We start from the raw sequence: 21,281 nt of genomic DNA on the forward strand, positions 1-21,281 counted from the left end.
AAGAAATTAATTTGTGTTGATGATGATACAATTAACTATCTATATTTCATTCAAATTTATGGTTCGATATTTTTTTAATCTTAGTTAGCAAATAATTCGATTTTTTATTGGGATTATATTCAAGTTCATGAGTTTCGACGTTTATTTAAGTCGTCTATTTAAATCGACACATTTGTGGTTTATTTGAAGTCTAGATATATTTGTAAAAATGAGTTGTCACCATCCTTCTTTTTAAAATAATAATTTAAATTCCAGATGAATATCCTGGACAAAAACTGAGCATATTAAATAGGTAGGTAAAATTTACATTCTAACTTGTACGTTTTCCCCTCTCATTTATTACATCCCAAATGTCCGTGTAACTTGAGACTCATAATTTGTTACTTTATTCATTAATATCAAATACACCAGATCTAATTTAATTTAACATTCATTATTCAAGAAAAATATCTATTGTCGTAAATTTATCAGTAGAATGTTATTATAAAAACCAAATCATATACTAAAATAATTTATATAATTTTGTATCTTAAATAATTTCGAAACTTTTTGTAATTTTTTTCGTATACGTACACATATCGCGTACCAAATATACTAATATATATAATATTTTCTTGTTTACTTCGCTTGTACACAATGTATGACGTACAGTGGGTAATGTGGGAGGGCCAAGAGATGAGATCACATAATTACTAGGCCACAGCCTTCTCGAGCCAACAATTAATTGTACGTATTATTTTGACTTTATTTTGTGGTCTTAGGGAACATACCACACTCGACCAATTGAATTTTTTTATTTTTTTCTTGGGTTTTTACTAAAAAAAGGTGCTTTTTTCAATATTGTAGTATATATGTTGCATCCTAAAATTTAATTTAAATAATTCCTACTGGTTTAAATTATCGGGTTTGAGATTATTTGCATTAATCGAACCAGATTGATCTTTTTCTAGCTTATATGTAATATAACAAGTCATTTTCATATAGGAAGACTATCTAGCATTATCCACTTAATTTGTGAAAGCAACCCAAGCGCATACCCATTATTTATACTATTCAAAGTCATGCATGATCTTTCCCTACACATATATACCGTACCTCACATTTGTAAGATACACATTAGTTAATTTTATACATTGTCACATTTTCATTGACTACAAAAAAATTTAGAGTATATTGGAGTAATGGATTTATATATAAGTTTTGAAATTTTAGATTTCAAAATATCTATTTTAACAAAGTATATAGAGAATACCCGGACATTTCAATAATCCCAAATTTGTTATAGAATTAATGTATGTCATGCATGTCGAACTTAATATAACACTTAATTTCATTATCAATATGTGAACTTGAAAAATATTACATAACAATAATTATTACAACTCTGGATAAAAATATATTATGTGAAAAGTTTTTATGTTGGAAAACATTATGTATCCACCACTAAAAACTAAAAAATAAAAAATAAAATTGATTAATCACAAAAAAAATAATAATAATGGAGACATCCTACCTACCTGCATTTAAACATATTTGATCGCCATGAATAGCAAACAAACATTGTACGGACTACACTTATAAGTTTATAACAGGGTTCCCATTTATTTATTGCAAAACTCAATTTCTTCTATTTCAACAACTCCAAAAAAAATTACAGCTCGTATTTCATATACCGATACTTAATTCTTACAACGGAATATTTAACACTGTTATTTGTTTGTTTGTTTTTTTACATACGACTGTTGAGAAAATTTCGAAAATTTTTTTTTAAAGAAAAAAATGTAACAATATAAATAATATTTTTTATGGAAAACAATTTTATCGGTCATACATAAAAGTGTAAAACTATTATTCTTGTAGTTAACATCATAGTAAATTATAATAACAATTAACAACGTTGATGACAGAAAAAAATAATTAATAATACTAATAATGTTTAAACGTTATATAAAATTATTTATATATATATATATATATATATAATTTTATATAACATTTAAACATTATATATATATGCATAAATACCTAAATATATATAATGTCAAGTATTTGTTTAAAATGATAAAATGGAATACAAACGCAAAAAAGTCAATGTTAGCTCGAATAATCATAATAAGTTGATGACTTTACGGTTTGGTGGGGGCAATGGAAGAGAAATATCAAGTCTCAAAATTATTATTTTCCACGGTGTATTCAGTAATGAGAACATATATATTGAGAAAGTATAGTATCTATTTTATTTTTCCTATTTAAAGTTAATTTAATTGTTGCATATCTTCTTTCAAAAAAAAATTGTTGCATATCTTAAAATCTTCCCCACAATATATATCAAATTTAATATTACTTATTCTATACCAAATACAAATATAACATTTTCTTTTTTATTCATCTCAAATAAATAGTAGACACTTAATCTTTATTATTATTTTATTTTATTTTAATTTTTACCTCTCTACCTTTGTGATTAAATATATTTATAAGTACTTCCAACATTTTTTATCCTACTAAACCATTCATAAATAATGGAAATTGAAATTTTCTTTCTAAAATTTTCTTTTTCAATAGCTTTTAAATATGCGTGAAAGCACATGCACAATCCTAAATTTATAGAATGGATGAAATGTTAATTAAGTAAAACTCGTAAAATAAGCTATCGATTCTTCATAAATTTTATAGTTCAAAAAAATTAAATTAATGGTTGATCACAATTATTCTCCCCACATTTCGAAAATAAAATCGTGTCATTTCATATCATTTATAGCAACATTAAGTTCGTGCTTAGTTGGAAAAATTTCAAATACATATAATTCAAATGTATTTTTGTTGTTTAGATAAGTAAGACCATAAACTTCAAATTCTCTCTTTCATATTTATATAGTATTTCATATAAATTATGATGCATTTCAAGTTTATATAATAATTGTGTCATTGTCCATTATATTTTTATATAACTATCTAACATCTAATATTTTATTATTATATATAAATATATCATTTTGAATTGTGAATTCTTTTGTACCCTTCATATTGTACTCTATTCTCCAACCATTAATTAATCATATCGTGTCTTAGTTAATATTGCCAATAAAATATATCTTTTCTATTATGTATTAGATATTAATAAACATATATTTAAGTATAAATTTTCCGATGTGCTTTCCTAGTAATATGTAAATAAGTAAGATATATATGAAGTATTATTGTTCACTTTGGATATGAACTCGATCGACCCGTTGCATGGACAAAGCCATGTATAAAAAAGCGAACATTGGAGGCTTTAGCCATTTAATTAAAGATTAATGGTTTCATTTGAGGCAGTCTCACCAATATATATCCGTGAGAGGGTATTGTTTATGTTACCCCATTCAGGTACGAGAACATCTCAAATGCAAAAAATTTAGGCCGTTGAATGCAGCACATGGGCATTGTTCATGTGCTAGCATAGACAGACCCCGTGAGAAAAGTTGACACAATCTAATCTAAAATGGAAAATAATATTTTTGACATAAAAAATAATTTTTAAAATTTGATCTATTGTTTATTTGTTAACAATTAAGCTCTCATCGAAATCTATAGATTTGAAATCATTATATCTAAATATATATTGCGTTATATATATATATATATATAATAGAAATTAACCACTAAATAGTTACTCATAATAATGAGAATTGTAATTAGAAAAGAGGACATTTTGGTAATTAGAAAAGGTATATATTGTCAAATCAATATAAAGGCAACAAAAATCATATTATTCCCTTTTTTTTGAGTCTCCCCCACAGCTTTTACTTATGTCTCCCCCCTTACCCTTTTTAAATATCTTTTCATTTCCACAAAAGCCCTACCTATATTACCAATACTAGGCACTACATCTCTCTTCAATTCTCCATTTATATATATATATATATTCAACACAGTTTTACTACAGTAGTAGTTGTTCCTAGCTACCCCTTTCCTTTTCTGACCCCCAAAACCAGAAATCTCTCCTCAAATGTTTGCACAAAACCAAACCCATAAAAGCCACACACATCATGAAGCTGGTTTTATCTAGGATTGATGAAACTTAGCTAGATAGATTATTTCAAACCTCCAAAAGGTTAATTATTAATCTCTCCTTTTCTCTTAATTCTTTTGTGCTGCTCATCTTTGACTTGTTGTTGCTTCATCTTAATTTCTCGTGGCAAATTAAGATCAAATTACTATGTTTGTATATATGGTTTCGTGTTTGTTGATTTGGTAATCCAGATTCTTCAACTGCAGGAAAACCCTAAAACATTTTGTCCCTTTTCTTTCATTTTCCGAGCTTTCAACCAAATTCGAGATCGAACCGGTATGGACCCGATAACCCACCAAATGAACTCTTCTCCCAACATGGAGATCAACACATTCACCATCACCACCCCTGCATCCGGCGGCGGCGGCAGCAGCTCGATGATGGGTTCACCGTCGGGCTCCTCCGCCTCCTCTCCGACGACCCTCAGCCGCTACGAGAACCAGAAACGCCGGGACTGGAACACTTTCGGGCAGTATCTCCGCAACCACCGTCCTCCCCTCTCGCTATCCCGCTGCAGCGGAGCTCACGTCCTGGAATTCCTCCGTTATCTTGATCAGTTCGGCAAAACTAAGGTACACACTCAGCTTTGTCCCTTTTTTGGGCACCCGAACCCACCTGCCCCCTGCCCGTGCCCCCTCCGTCAAGCTTGGGGCAGTCTTGATGCCCTTATAGGCCGCCTCCGGGCAGCTTACGAAGAGAATGGAGGCAAGCCCGAAGCCAACCCGTTTGGGGCTCGGGCAGTTAGGCTCTATTTGCGCGAAGTTCGTGATTCACAGTCTAAGGCAAGAGGGATAAGCTACGAGAAGAAGAAACGGAAGAAGCCGCCGCCGCAACCTGCAGCGCCGCCACCGAGCTAGCTAGCTGTTATTCTATGCATCTCCAAGTTCAAGTACTATCTATCTAAGATCACCACCGTTTGCATGGGGTTTGCTGCAAGAATCGAGTGATATTTATTATCTTGAATCCTATATATATATATTCTACCTATCTAGCCACTATAAATCAATGTTAGCCAACTTGATGAACATCAACTGTGAGGCGTTTATGAAGAGGTACCCTAACTTTTTCCTCTCTGTGTAAGCTTTGTTGTTGATTTTTTTTTATGGTTTTTTGGTATATGGGATTTTGATATTTGATCGTGCCACACACACATGCTAGAAATTGTAATGTTCAACATGGTAGTGGATGTGTATGTGCTTATGGCCGCTAGCTATGCCTCTTGTTCCAAATATATTAAGGGCTCGAATTCTTATATGTATGATCTGTCTGTTTCTTGAATATAATGTAAAATACTGCAAGATATTTGAAGGACTTCCCCTTTTTGAATTCGTGCGTCAACACATTAAAATTTCCAAAGTGTGTTATAATTAATAGAAGTGGTAGTTTTTTGGGTACTATGGCAGGTACTGGCTAGTTGAGATCTATGTCACTGTGTCACCAATTTTGGCATTGATTTGGATTCTGAAAAACCATTTATGACAACTAGTAGATTTGCATATCAGGTATTGTGTCTTTTTTCTAGCTAATAGTTGGGGTCTTTTTAAATGTGAGTGTTGCCAAATCGAGTTAATAAAAAAAAAAAAAAAAAAAAAGGTTGTGAATGATATATACTTATTTTATAATAGTTTTGTATGGATTTTGTATATGTCATCATTTTCTAGCACTCAAGCTGCAAGAAATAGGGAGTTTTAAAATCTGTTGGCTATTTTTGAAGCTTTAGCATATCGAAAATTCGATGGATCGCTAAAAGATCAATGCATGTCTTCTGTGATTATGAATTGTTATAAGTTCGATCTTATATATAGTCCAAGGGTTGATCCAACTGCTACAAGAGAGTCAAATAATTTTTTTTCATTTGAATAAATGCATTGTTTCACATGAAAGAACACATGTGGTCTTTTTAACATCATTTGATCATCTCTTAGGGCTAATTATACCACAATATAGAGTCGAATAAATCGATTATGATCCGATAGTACATACCTTGATTTTATAGATTTTATATATTTCGTATATGGTAAAACTGCCTCAATGATTGGGTTCATTCATAGGGTAATAACAAAATATATACCATATATAGAACCTCAAGAATGTTCCATCACTTTAAGAGAAACTATATGTGCATGTACGTACGTATATATATCCAGCAATTAAGCCATACGTGGAGGATTAGATAATAGATGAGAGCATAAGGGTTAAACCAAATATATATATGTAGGTATTTTCGAGACAAAAAATTTAAATGATAGCTTAATTTTCTTTTCATCCTGGAAATAGTTCGAACAATGACACTTTCATAGAAAAGTAACTATATGTTATGTACACTGGTTGAGATGGTTGGCTGGCCTAGGATATAAGCAGAATCGATTAATATCAGAATCGATTAATATCAGAATCGATTAATTTCTTCATTAATGCCAACTTAATGTACATGGAATTGTATGTGTATGTGAAGAGTACTTTGGTGAATATCGGGATTTTGAGTTCAGAAAATGATTTATTATAGTTTATATGTAGCTTAAATTATACGAAAACAATAAGCAAATTAATTGCGAATATTGATCGAGTTACTTGATTTTTTTTTTTTTAATCCACTGGAGTTCTTATTTGTTTTTCCAGAAAATGCCGAAGTTTTCAGATGGCCTCTATCAAAGAGATATGTTCCACACACACACACACACACACACACACACACACACACACACATATATATAGAGAGAGAGTTTGAAAAATGACCTTGGTCAACGAAATTTTTTGATTTATGACCTTCCAACAAAAAAAATTTGCAAAATGACCTTCAAATACAAAGGAAATGCAAAAACAAAACAAAGGAAAAAATTGAGAAGGTTATATTTCCAAATCATGGTCAAACAAGCGTTATTTAGTTAAATAAATCCTATATTATATATATATATATATATATATATATATTCACACACACACATATATATATAACATTAAATTATTCAGGACTCTCACATGATCCTCTTTCAACAGTTGAATTTTGTTAGGTATTCATTAAAGGCGATCTTTTGGTTCATCTTTATAAATATGGAAAAGAAGACAAAACCCCATTTTTCAAGACCCCATTCGCTTTGGGTATCCAAGAAACGAAAACGTATGGCCTAAACATGCATGGAGGTTTTTTTTTTTTTTTTTTTTTTAAAAAAAATAATAATAAAAGAAAAGGCCATTATATATTATGTGTGTGTGTTGTGTGTGTGTGTGTAATGTCTCGTTGATTTGATTTTCTATTTGTGACCATGTTTGATGACAAATAGAATCGATAGGAGTTAAATTGGTTGGATTGACTGTTTCGATTTATCGGAAATTTTCACTCCCAAGAGATACCGAAGTTCAAGAAGTTTCATGAATCTTGGGACCCATTTTGTAAGAAAATAATTTAAAAATTCGGTTATTTAAATAATTTTCATTGATATTATGAAATTAAATACTAATTTTTGAAAGTGGGCTTACTTTATCCATCCATATTATAAGGTATTTTTTTAATTTGCGAAGATTATTTTATTCATTTCGTAATCATGTTCATCATATGCTAAAAACTTGTCGGTAAATCCTTAATAAGTCATTAGCAACCCTAGGGAACGTTTGTCATCAAGATTATGAGTTAAACATTGGCATTTGAATTTAATTTATTCTAAAAACCTATTGAGTCAAGTTCAATTAAAAGAAAATATTTCTTGGTTGACTTGACTTCCTTATTAGGACATCTCCAATGCATACTCTATTTTGGAGTACTATATTCTTCAAATTAAGTAGAGTATTGAATTTCTTATTTCAAAAATCTTCTTAAACTAATATTCTCTATTTTTTTAAAAATTTCTATTTTCTATTTTTAATTCCAAATTATTTAATGATTGTATATTTTTTTATGTTTTAATGTGATTGCATGTTTAATTCAAATTAACTAATATGATTTATGTTCGTGATAAAATATGTAATGTATTTTTTTCACTATCTTATTTAATTATTATTTCAATTTTTTTTCTTCAGTATAATTTAATTACAATAAATAAATAAGAATAAAACATTAAATACATTTAAAAAATACCCAAAAAATTAAAATAAATAAAAGGATTGAAATGAACAAATATATATATATATATGATTGAACCAAAAAATAATTCAAAAAATACAAAAGGGTTAAACTGCAATTTTAGATAATGAAATTTTCGTCATTATGCCATTATCGAAATTCCATCTTCAAATCTACAGTGATTCTTCAAATTCATCTCGTTCTCAATTTTGGAGAACATCTCCAAAATGGATTCAAAATAGAGATGACTACTGTGATTCTCCAATATTCAATATGACTCTTCTTTTTTTAAGGATATCCAGTATGGATTTTTAATCAAATGGAGATTTTTTTATTTTTTTTTTTAAAAGGACGGTATTTATTAGTATCGAATCAATATGGAAACATATAAATGGAGATCATTTTTAGATTTTTTTAAGATTTGACCGCTCATTTTTGTACATTAATTCCACATTTTCACGTAGTTGTAAAAAAAAATTTAGACACATATTTTGGAATATTTTTTTAGACATTAATATACTTTGTCAAAGTTCAATGGATTTCGTACATGAAAAATAAAATAAACAAACAAATTTATACTCTTTTTTTTTTTTTACCAAAAACAAATTTATACTTGAAAATACAAAATTAGTGCATAAAATATTTTCGTTGATAGCTTTTATATTAATGGAAGTTTGATATGTTTACAGTTTACTCCACAAAGTTATACTTAGGTATGTATATATATGTACATGCCGATTTATTAAATCGAAAATCCTTATTTTCTATTTACTGAAACTTTATTTATATTAGCAATCGTGACACATGATTTTTATGTGCTCGATAATTCAATTATTTAGAAGAGTAAAAAATTATAATAGATAAAAAAAACATGTGAGTTTTTAAAAAGTAAAGAGAATTTGTAAAAATATATTTGGATAATTTAATAAAAACGAATAATGAAATTTGAAAAATAAGATAAAAAGAAAATAAGATAATGATGTTAGAGAAAAATGAGGATACATTATTAGTCATTTGAGATGTAAATTAAAGAAGATATGTCTGTTAAATTTAGAGGTAAAATGAAGAAAAAATTTGGTGTGATTTGAAACATAAAAAACGGTAAGTCCCTCATCTAGTATAGATATATATAGAATAGATAATATAGATATAGCTTTAAAAAAAATTAATTAAAATTAAAATCCTTGAGAACAATAAAAATATGATCCAATGATTATTTGAGAACGTTGGGATAAATCTTGAATTAATGCTTGTGTGTTTGATCATGAATGGACATAGTAACATATAGATTAAATTAAAACAGTAAGTCCTAAACGATGTACGTCTTCGAGATGTTCAATTCCATTATATATAATCTTTAAAAATATTTCGACTAGGTGTCTTACGAGATTTTCACGGATATATATCCATGAAATTAGTTGATCTGATTCATATTTGCAAGAAAAATTTAAAATTTTAGCATAAAAGCAACATTTTTTAATGAATCGGGCCAAATAGGGATATATCACATAAAATTGACCCGTTAATCGTGAGACCGTTTCATAAGTGTTTTTATGAAATATTTCGAAAATATTATGCATTTTGAATATTGACAACTATTTAATTTGTGTTACAATATCGTCTTTTCATTAGTGCATTTGGAATAATTTTATAAAAACAACGCATATGTAACATTTATTATACATATATCATTTTTCATTAAATTAAATATGTCGTTAGTTTCCAATTTCTAGATTCATAGTTTCTATGTCCATCATACATGGAATTTGGTGATAATTGAAAGATATAAAAAATAACAAAATTATTTTAACTTTATTTAGACATCGTTTGGTTTGAGTGATAAGATAATTAATCCATAGATAAGTAATATAATGTAAATTAAAAATTAAAAAAAATAGTTAATACATTATTTGATTTGATGATAGATTATAATTTATTTGATTTAATTGATGTAAAATTATTAATTAATAAATAGATAAATAATTTGACAAAAATAAGGCGAAATTGATTGGGATAAGTTATACATAGATTAATAATACATCAAACCAAACAATGCCTTATTGTAGAGTTCGAATCAAATGTTAGAATGAATAAGGGCATAATGTTTATCAATTTTATTTATTTATTTTATTATTTTATTTTTTTTGTGGTGGTACCGGTCAGTTCCACCAACGATATGATCAGTTGCTACAAAATTATGATATAGGGTAAATACATGTGCTTTTAAGTTAAATTAATTACATTAAACGACTAGGTGCAGGCGCTAGCATATAGTACTCTATTCAACGCCTAATGAAGAATCCATTGTAAAATGTATCCTTGTCAGCTTTTAGATCTAAAATTAATTGTCATTGTTTTCATCATGCACTTATCCAATTACCCTGAATTCAAAAAATTATATAAATATGCTCATGATGATGATTCTTGCTTGATCGTATTTAATCAAATTACTAGACTAGCACATATACAATTATATAGTTCTTGTGGTAGTGTTTTATATTGCTTTCGAAAAATACAATTATGAGTTTTTCTTTCAAAAATGACATATTAGAATTCAGATCAAACTTAGATGTAGGCTCGATGGCGATGATTTTGCAGACTAATTGAAAAATGTCGATTCATTAAGTAAGCACATGGTATAATATTGCGTCTCATTTTAAATTTTTAATAGGGATCCAAGGACTACAGAAATGGGACATAAAATGAGGAGTACCTCCTTCAAAACATTTTACATATTTATGTTTCACCGAGAGAATTAATTTTTTTTCCTATAATTTGCACAGTTTCTATTTTTATTTATGATATTAGTCCATTCTTCATATTAGTACATTAAATTGCATTTTTTTTAAAAAAATTAAACGTTTTTAACCTGATCAATACTGACATGTATATGATAATTGCTGACGTGGCACTAAAAAAAATATTATGGTGTTAAGAAATATTTCATGCTACTTACAAGAACACTACCCTATGATAGATCTAAGAGTGATCATTCATCAATATATACGGGTTACACTAAAAAATAATGGATCACATATGTATTAAAAAATGTCAACCGTTAGATGTATGACAAAACAGTACCCTTAGGCTGCGTTTACTTGGGGTGATTATCATGTGATAAGACTATTAATACTAATTCATCTCATGTTTACTTAAAAATTTACAAAAAATCCTAAACTCAAGGGCCCGTTAATAATTAGATTTGAGCATGATTTTTAATCCTCAATTTCATTAAGGATAAATAATCTATGGCTTGTATAAATGGAAAAAAAGTTAGAAAACTCCCAATATACCCTTATTTTTAATCATTTCTATTATATTTAAAGGATAAAATTGTGAATTTTTGTTTAATCACAATTCTAATCACAATCGTAATCAATCATAGTAAACAAATTATTATTTATCCATAACACTCTATATCATATCTAATTAGTTTAATAATCACCTAATAAATTATATTTTCACAATCCTATCAACATAAGTAAACGCAGCCTTATTAGATAACATCAAACTAGCCTAGATATATTGCTAACGTGTTTGAAATGATGACACATCAAGTCATCAACACTTGAATGAAAAAAAAATGACAAACTAGGAGAAAGGGAAAGGAAGTTAGTCAGCTAAAATTGTGAAATGACTCATATGGAGAAAAAAAAATTACAAAGTTAGGAGACTAGAAATTTCATTCTCCTTTTTTCAAAAAAAAATTCTACAACTATTGGATTAGATTATTCGATATTGTCTATTTTATTGATCATTTTCAATAACACATTTGCTAATATATTGATATTTTAAAGAGAAAGAATGATAATTCTTTTTTTAGGAGAATCAACGCCCATATTTAAATAAAGAAAGCGAAGAAAAACAAGGGAAGAGGCTGTCGTTTTCACCAACTTTATTTCACTCTACAGTGCAATAAAAAAAATTAGAATGAAGAATTTAAGGGAAAAAAATACAGAAAAGTAGATAAATTTGTTGGTGTTGGTGTTGGTGTTGGTGTTAATGGAAACGGGTACGAGAATCCCTCTGGAATCACTCAGTCTTCCAACTCTCAGTTCCGAGCTGACCCATCAGATTTGACATAAAGTTCCTTAGTGGGCCCAAAAGCCCTGGAGGATGCACGTGGGCTTACGTGTCAGTGTCGGCCCATTTTTGTTTTTTCCCCCCCCCCCCCCAACTCCAATCAGTTTCCCCGGTCCATTTGCCACGGATTCCCGGAGACTGCGCCACGTGGATGAATCCAAGCCCTCGGAATCGTTTTGTCTGAGTTGACGTGGACCATACACCAAGGGCAAGTCTTTTCTGAGTCAGTGTACAAGTGAATTATTTTTCTTCCAAGTGTTTGTATTTTATCACTTTGTGGGATGTAATTGCTATAATTAAATTTAAAAAATAAAAAACATATATATTGAAATATTTCTTAAACTACTCGGATTTAATCAAAATATAAAACCATGAAATTGACTTGAAAAAAAAAAAAGAAAGAAAACCATGAAATCAAACTGATCCAACCCATACACACCCGATCGACGACCCGATCAACAATCATAAAAAACTAATCCGACAAAATAATCAAACTAATATAGAAAAAGTACTTCTATAATTTAATATTCGATAAATTAAAGGTTTTGACTTGAGCCAATGTACTAAATTTTCGATCAATTATTAAGATAATAAATTTTTGGAAAATCCATCAATATTATAAATTAATAATTTACTAAAATGACAAAAAATAACTGATAATTTTGTAAAATATGATTATATTATTGTTCCTTTTTCATAAAATTTAATTATATTATTTTTTATGTACGTGGTTAATTGAATTTAATTTAGTCAATATAAGGAATTTTATTTAATTATTAAAAAAATCGAGTATCACTTATATATTTATACACACATATATAAATTATAACCAGTATTTTTTTATATATTAATTCGAATAATATGATTCAAGTATTGGTGAAACACGGTGACTTTTTACGTGATTAAATTAATGTTAGCTGAATAAAGAACAATGTTCTTTAAAATAATAAATTATTAATTTATCGATTAATTAATACCTCTCAAAATTAATAAAATTTTACGGTCTCAACATTATTAATTTATAAAGGTTTAATTTTATAAGAATTTAATTTTCATAAAACAAAATAAATATATCACTAATAAGATGGATTGATGATTTGTTTGGTTGTATGACTTGGTGGATAGTTAAATTTAGTTTAGGTATATGTGTGAATGATATATAAACCCACAAGAAGGCCCAACGTAAAAGTCTTTAGATAATTGGGCCTAGTTGGGAGAGGATATCATATGAGGATACCCCACATGATTTAAATATTTTTCACGATTCGGCTAGATTAATTAAGGGAACATGCACGCACCTTAGATCGATGGTGGTGTTTGGTAACTTACACAGATCAATAATATCAAATGTGATTAGAATTAAAATGTAAGAGATCCCGAATGAACTCAAAATGTGATTCTTTTTCTATGTGAAATATGGAAGTAGAAGCAGAAAATAATTAAAGGAACACTGAAGCTATATAAATGATGAGAGAAAGATGTGATCGGATCGATGGGGTACGTGCAAACAAAAGAAGCGATTTCTTGTTTTTGTGCATGCATGCATGCCTATTAATCCGCGGGTTCCAAGAATTCTGGGGGGTTTGTTATAGAGTATGTATTAGAGTTAAAATAGAGTTAGTTAGAGTAGTTAAAAACAGTTATATTCCTTGTATATAAATAAGCTTTGTACTCTGTAATTGACATTCATTCATCAATATATTCAATGGATTTTCTAGCTTTAATTTCTCTCTTCAATCGTAATATGGTATCAGAGAAGCTTTCGCACAAACTTTTCCATTCTTCAGGTCATATCTGATCGGCGCCGATTGATTACTGGTTGATTGTAATTGGTTATCATCTTCAACTATCGATTTCAACCACAATTGTTTCAAGATTCAATCTCCAAATTATGGCAATTCCTTCATCTTATGCATGGAATATATCGCGATCTGCTATGGATGATTCTTCAAGTCCATACTTTCTTCATCATTCTGATAATCCAGGCATGATCTTAGTTTCACAACCACTCACGGGTGATAATTTTTCTTCATGGAGTAGAGCAATGAAAATAGCACTTTTCGTCAAGAACAAACTAGGTTTTCTTGATGGTTCTATTCCCAAGCCTTCCGAATCTGAAGTCAGTCTGCTAAATGCATGGAATCGCAACAACAACATAGTCATATCTTGGCTATTGAATTCGGTGTCCAAAGACATTTCAGCGAGCATCTTATTTGCAGATTCTGCTGCGGATATATGGAATGATCTTCGTGATCGTTTTCAGCAGTGCAACGCGCCTCGAATCTTTCAACTTCGACATGATATAATATCTCTTCGACAAGGGCAAGATCCAGTTAATGTCTATTTCACCAAACTCAAGGCGCTTTGGGAAGAATTAAATCATTTCCGCCCTATGTGCAATTGTGGAAAATGTTCTTGCAATGGAGTCAAGAATATTGATGCTTATTTTCAAATGGATTATACCATGACATTTCTCATGGGTCTTAACGATTCTTTTGCAAATGTTCGAAGTCAAGTCTTGCTTCTTGATCCACTTCCTTCTATCAGTCGTGTCTTTGCTTTGGTGATGCAAGAGGAACGTCAAAGAACAATTGGTAGCACATCTCATGCAAATATTTCAAATAATAGCATGGCCTTTGCAATCAAGAATGATCAGTCTCAGCGGCAGCCTCAATATCGAAATGGACAAAAATTTCAGAAAGGCAGGCCCTATTGTACTTCATGTAACATACCTGGTCATACCATAGAAACGTGTTACAAGATATGGATATCCACCTAGTTACAAGCATCGGTCATCCTCTAACAGAAAATCTACCACACTAGTTAATCAAGTTTCTGGCACTGCTGATATCCCTCAGGATGTAGCAAGTTCAAACGCAAATGCGTTTCAGAATCTAGATAAGGATCATATTGATCAACTGATGGCTATGTTTGTCAAACACATTTCCACTTTTGATAAAAAGGATCAATCACAAGATGGAGCAAGTACTTCTCATGTTGCAGGTACTTGTTTTGCCATCTCAATTCCATCGTTTTTGAATTCTTCATCATGTTGGATAGTGGATTCTGGTGCATCAAAGCACATTTGTTCGAATGCAGTAGCATTTGTATCTCTTAAGGCAGTTGATCATTCACGAGTTACTCTGCCGAATCATGATCATATTGATGTTCACTTTCAGTGGTGATGTTCGATTAGGATCTTCTTTGGTGCTTTCTGATGTTCTTTACATACCGGAATTCAAATTTAATTTACTCTCTGTCAGCTCCCTTATTGCCAATACTCAAACGATGATTAGTTTCTACCATGATTCATTTATAATTCTAAACAATCGAACACAGAAGATGATTGGCAAGGGTAGCAGAATTGAAGGGTTGTATGTTCTGGACACCACCAACACAAATCTGAATATTCATATCAATCAAGTCAGCTCCTCAGTTTTGCATTCACGATTTGGACATCCATCCTTGAAGGTATTACTTGGAATAAAAGGAAAGCTACAACTAGAAGATACAACATTACATCAATGTACACCTTGTCACATTTGCCCATTGGCTAAACAGAAAAGATTTCCTTTTCTATCTGCTCATAATATGTCAACTCATGCTTTTGAGCTTATTCATTGTGACATTTGGGGTTCATACCATGTTCCTACTTACAATAATCAAAGATATTTCATGACATTGGTAGATGATTGTACACGGTTTACGTGGGTTTTCCTTATTCAACATAAATCTGAAGCATCGAGCATAGTTTCCAAATACTTAACTATGGTTCACACTCAATTCAACAAAAAGGTTAAGGCATTTCGTACGGATAATGCGAAAGAGCTTGCCTTTACAGACCTTTTTCAATCTAAAGGAATTCTGCACCAATACTCTTGTGTTCAAACCCCACAACAAAATTCAGTCATAGAACGAAAACACCAGCATTTGCTTAATGTTTCCCGTTCTCTGTTTTTCCAGTCACATATGCCGACACATTTTTGGGGAGAATGTGTATTGACAGCTACCTTTTTGGTTAATCGTATTCCATCATCCATTACTCACAATCAATCTCCATTTGAGTTGCTTTATCAAAAGAGTATTGATTATTCACATTTTCGAGTTTTTGGATGTCTTGCTTTTGCGTCAACTCTTGCTGCTCATCGAAAGAAGTTTCTCCCTATAGCTCGAACCTGTGTGTTTCTTGGTTATCCTCCAGAGATGAAATGATACAAATTATATGATTTAAACAGTAAAGACATATTTGTATCTAGGGATGTGTTCCATGAAAATATATTTCCATTTATCTCTATTCCTACAACAAACACTTCAGTAGATCCTTTTCCAACCATGGTTTTTCCGCGACCAGTAGATACAAGTGATTTAATTTCACTTGACTCAAATGATCATACTACTAATCCAACACCTTTTGACACTCCTAATCTGCCATCTACAAGCTCTTCACTACCAGTGGTACCTCTACGTGCATCTTCCAGAATTTCAAGACAACCATCTTACCTCAGTGATTATCACTGTCATCTTCTTCAACATAATTCAGTACCTCCTTCCACCACTAAATATCCTTTGCACGAATTCCTCTCATACAATTCCTTATCTCACAGACATAAGAATTTTGTACTTAATGTCTCAGCTCAATATGAGCCTCAATTTTATCATCAAGCTGTCAAATTCTCTTCTTGGAAAACAGCAATGAATAATGAACTAGATGCCATGGAAGCAAACCATACTTGGTCTGTAGTACCTTTACCCCCTGAAAAACATCCCATTGGTTGTAGGTGGGTTTATAAGGTGAAATATACTTCAGATGGTGCAGTAGATCGACACAAATCACGTTTAGTTGCTAAGGGATATACTCAACAAGAAGGTGTTGATTTTTTTGAGACTTTCTCTCCAGTTGCTAAACTTGCCACAGTCAAAGTTTTATTAGCATTAGCTGCTACTCAGCACTGGAATTTGGCTCAATTGGACATCAATAATGCGTTTCTGAATGGGGATCTACTTGAAGAGGTCTATATGGATTTACCACTTGGTTATTCCGTGGATAAGAACAAGATCTCTTCATCTCAAAAACTTTTTTGCAAATTGCATAAATCTATCTATGTTCTTCGTCAAGCTTCACGACAATGGTATACAAAATTCTCACATGCTCTACTTCAATCTGGTTTTGCACAATCGAAGTCTGATCATACATTATTTACCAAGGGTTCAGGATCTTCATTCCTAGCTTTATTAGTGTATGTTGATGATATTATCATTGCTGGCCCGTCTGATGTTCACATTCAAGCACTAAAGTCTGAATTACAAACCCAATTCAAGCTCAAGGACTTGGGAAATCTCAAGTATTTTCTTGGTCTTGAGATAGCAAGATCATCTCATGGAATTGCTTTATCTCACAGAAATTATACTCTGAATCTACTAGAGGACACTGGTTTTCTAGGCAGCAAACCAACCAATACACCAATGGAGCCTCGAAGTCGTCTAGCATTAAATGATGGTGAGCTACTTGATGATAACACTCAATATCGCAGGCTTATTGGATGTTTATTATACTTAACAATCACAAGGCCAGACATTATGTTTGCTGGTCATAAATTAAGCCAATATGTATCCAAACCACGCATTCCTCATCTACAAGCTGCACACCACCTTCTTCGATATCTAAAGTCCATACCTGGTCAAGGCATTTTCTTTTCTGCTACTTCATCATGTCAATTGCAAGCTTTTTCAGATGGTGACTGGGCTGCTTGTATGGATTCTCAAAAATCAATCACTGGATGTTGTGTGTTTCTCGAGGAATCCTTAATTTCATGGAAAACAAAGAAACAAGCCACGATTTCAAAATCCTCAACTGAAGCGGAATATCGAGCATTGGCTCATACCACTAGTGAAATACTTTGGCTCATCCAGCTACTTAAAGATTTGCATATTGATACTTCCACACCAGCTACTATTTTCTGTGATAACCAATCTGCAATCCATCTTGCCACTAATCCTATCTTCCATGAACGCATCAAACACATAGAAATTGATTGTCATTTTATTCGTGACAAGATCAAGGATGGATCGATCAAACTTTTACCAATTAGTTCCAAGCTTCAATTAGCAGACATGTTTACAAAACCTCTCCCACATTCGACTCTATCACAATTGTTGTCCAAGATGTCTATTAAAAACATATATAGTCCGTCTTGAGGGGGGGATATTAGAGTTAAAATAGAGTTAGTTAGAGTAGTTAAAGACATTTATATTCCTTGTATATAAATAAGCTTTGTACTCTGTAATTGACATTCATTCATCAATATATTCAATGGATTTTCTAGCTTCAATTTCTCTCTTCAATCGTAATAGTATGGTACGTAGCTGGTCTTTGAGAAAATTGAGATTCTGATCTTTGTGGGGAAAGCAAGATGGAGCTTCTGTCAAGTTTGGGTTGGATATATGATGCGATATTCGATATATAACTTGATCCAATGAAAATATGTAAAATGTTTTGAAGGAGGTCCTCTTTGTTTGCAATCTCCATTTTGAAAATTATTGGAGCAAAGATATCTCATGGGACTGTACTCTGAGAAACGTGATGAATATTTGTGGTCATTTGCTTGGAAGACAATGACGATGTATATACGTTTGGGTGATCATAAATATAATTAATTAATGTTGTGTGCGCTATATATAGAGTAGAGGCTTGATTGGCACGGTTCCATAACTGGTGGATGCATGTGCACTTGCATGCAGTAAAACTTAAGCGTCCATTGGTACAATATAATTATTCTCAGAAAATATTTTCTTTAAATTATTATATATAGTCCATATATATATACCACAAAATATTTTCTTTAACTAGTGTATTGATGCACGCGTTGCGTACTTGTATAATATATAATTTTGTCATTAATTTGATTTATATTCAAATAAGAGTAATATCATAGTTTAAAAGTTATCGAGGAACTAAACTGTAATTTGAAATATTGAAATTAAAAAAAAACAAAATAAAATAATATTTATATCAAATAAGGACAATTTCGGTGATAAACAAATGACGTCTGAGGGGTAGATTCTTTATATATAGTGGAAGATTATGAGACTAAATTTAAGATTTTGTATAAAATATCTTATACATTTCGCGCTTCAAATTTTTTTTAAAGAAAAAACTTTATATGAATAATAATTTGTTATAGCTGTGTTTTGAACTTAACACACATCTTATTTCAACTTAAAATCTTTGATGGTTACTTGATGTTTAGATTAGAGATATTGAACCGGAAGAAAAGAGCAAGTGTTCCAAAATTAACTCGAGATGCGAACCGCCAAGTTTAACTTTAATTTAAAATATAACCAAAGATTATATCGTTTATATGTCGTTCATCCAAATTAATTTTGTAGCTAGCCAGAATTATATAATTTTTTTTTATCAGAATTTAGTATCATAGCATTGGTCATGTTATAAAAACAAATTCAAAATTCACCAGTGATTTTACTCGCCAACTTTAAGAAGATTATTATTAATTCTTTCAACTTGTGTTGGTAATAATAGACCTGGCCTCGTGAATAACATAAAAAGGAATCACATTCTTTGATTCACGAAAGTGACCAAAACCCTATACGAAATTGGTTTCCAAGACAAGTTGCATATTTTCTAAAGTATTTTTCTTTTTTTTTAAAGAAAGAACTAAAGTATTAATTTCCTTTGAGGCATCCTTAAATTACGCAAAGGATGTATATGAAGTACCATGCACTTACAGATCGAGTTTGCTTCCAATTATTTATTAGCTTCTCCAAGGGGGCATTTGCCCATCATGTCGCATAAAAAGGGTTTCAAAGTTATACGAGCACATGCAAATGTAGCTGAGATTCATATGCCAGAAATCAAGTGGGTAAATGTAACCATGCGTATTCTGAGATGTTCACATGATCATCTCGTTTAAGAGGTCTTCAATATATCAAAATTATATATATATTTTTTATCATGAGCCTTTTTCGTTGGTAATTAAAAATGTTAATTGTCTACTTGGGCAAAAGATAATTGGTTTAGGTAATGTTTGGGAGAACTTCTAAAAAACACTTTTCAATTTTTTGTTAATAAAATTTCACAAAATTTTAAATTTTTATTAACGAAAAGTTGAGAAGTGATTTTTAAAAGCTCTTCCAAACACTAACTTAATCTAGTTTATATGCGATTTAGTTGATATGCATATATATATTTATAATTTAAAAGGGGTGACTTTAAAATGGGCTAATTTTCTTTTTCTTGCCCAAGAGATATTATTAAATGGTCCACATTTTGGCCATTATATATATTTGGGGCCCTTTACTCAACCGCTCGAGTTGTCTTTGTGGTGGGGTAATTTGGCACCAATAAACTTTATCCATTTTCATTGGTTACAAGAGCTATTTGGGCATGTGAAACCAAGAATCCCATTTTTGTATAAATGACATTTTGTTTGAGAAATTAGGTGCGCTGTTTGTTGTTTTGTATAGACATTTCATGTGTGTGTCAATTAATGAAGTGACAAAATTGTATGCTTTTTTCACCATTTTTTAGTCAATGTATTAGTTCATAAATGGACTGTACATGTGATGTTTTTGACTGTGCGACATTTTTAGCAATGCAAACAAGAAAATATGTTATATATGTATAGAGATGTCAGATGGATATTAGCTTTTCCTCGGTTCAATTAAGAGAAATAATATTGTTAATTGCATCGAGTTCTACACAGTTTAGAAAAATAATGGATATATATGAGTAAATCTTTTGTAAGACGGGTCAATCACATCCATATTTGCAATAAAAAATAATATTTTTTAAATTAAAAATAATATTTTTTTATGGGTAACCTGAATAAAAGACATGTCTCATAAATTGAATAGTTAGTCTGACTCGTGAGTTTTTGTGAATATTATATATATATATATATATAGGGTAATGCTACATGTACACTGATGGTTACACGTTGGGTTACACATTGCACTTGAAATTACATGATTATCCTACATGCATTTTTGAAAGATTTTTTCCAAATAAAGTGCAGGGATAATCATGTAATTTCAAGTATAATGTGTAACCCAACGTGTAACCCTCAGTGT

General features: G+C 30.6%; 1 protein-coding gene across 1 annotated transcript; it reads left to right on the forward strand.

The window, feature by feature from the left end:
* Positions 1–3,922: 3,922 nt before the first annotated feature.
* On the forward strand, positions 3,923–5,286 carry LOC140889015 (protein LIGHT-DEPENDENT SHORT HYPOCOTYLS 4-like). Its single transcript, XM_073296712.1, has 2 exons — positions 3,923–4,096; positions 4,261–5,286. Exon 2 carries the CDS (start codon positions 4,333–4,335, stop codon positions 4,909–4,911), a length of 579 nt encoding a protein of 192 aa, XP_073152813.1. The 5' UTR covers positions 3,923–4,096; positions 4,261–4,332; the 3' UTR covers positions 4,912–5,286.
* The last annotated feature ends 15,995 nt before the right edge of the window (positions 5,287–21,281 follow it).

Source organism: Henckelia pumila, chromosome 1 (genome assembly GCF_033568475.1).
Source record: "Henckelia pumila isolate YLH828 chromosome 1, ASM3356847v2, whole genome shotgun sequence".
NCBI lineage: Eukaryota > Viridiplantae > Streptophyta > Magnoliopsida > Lamiales > Gesneriaceae > Henckelia > Henckelia pumila.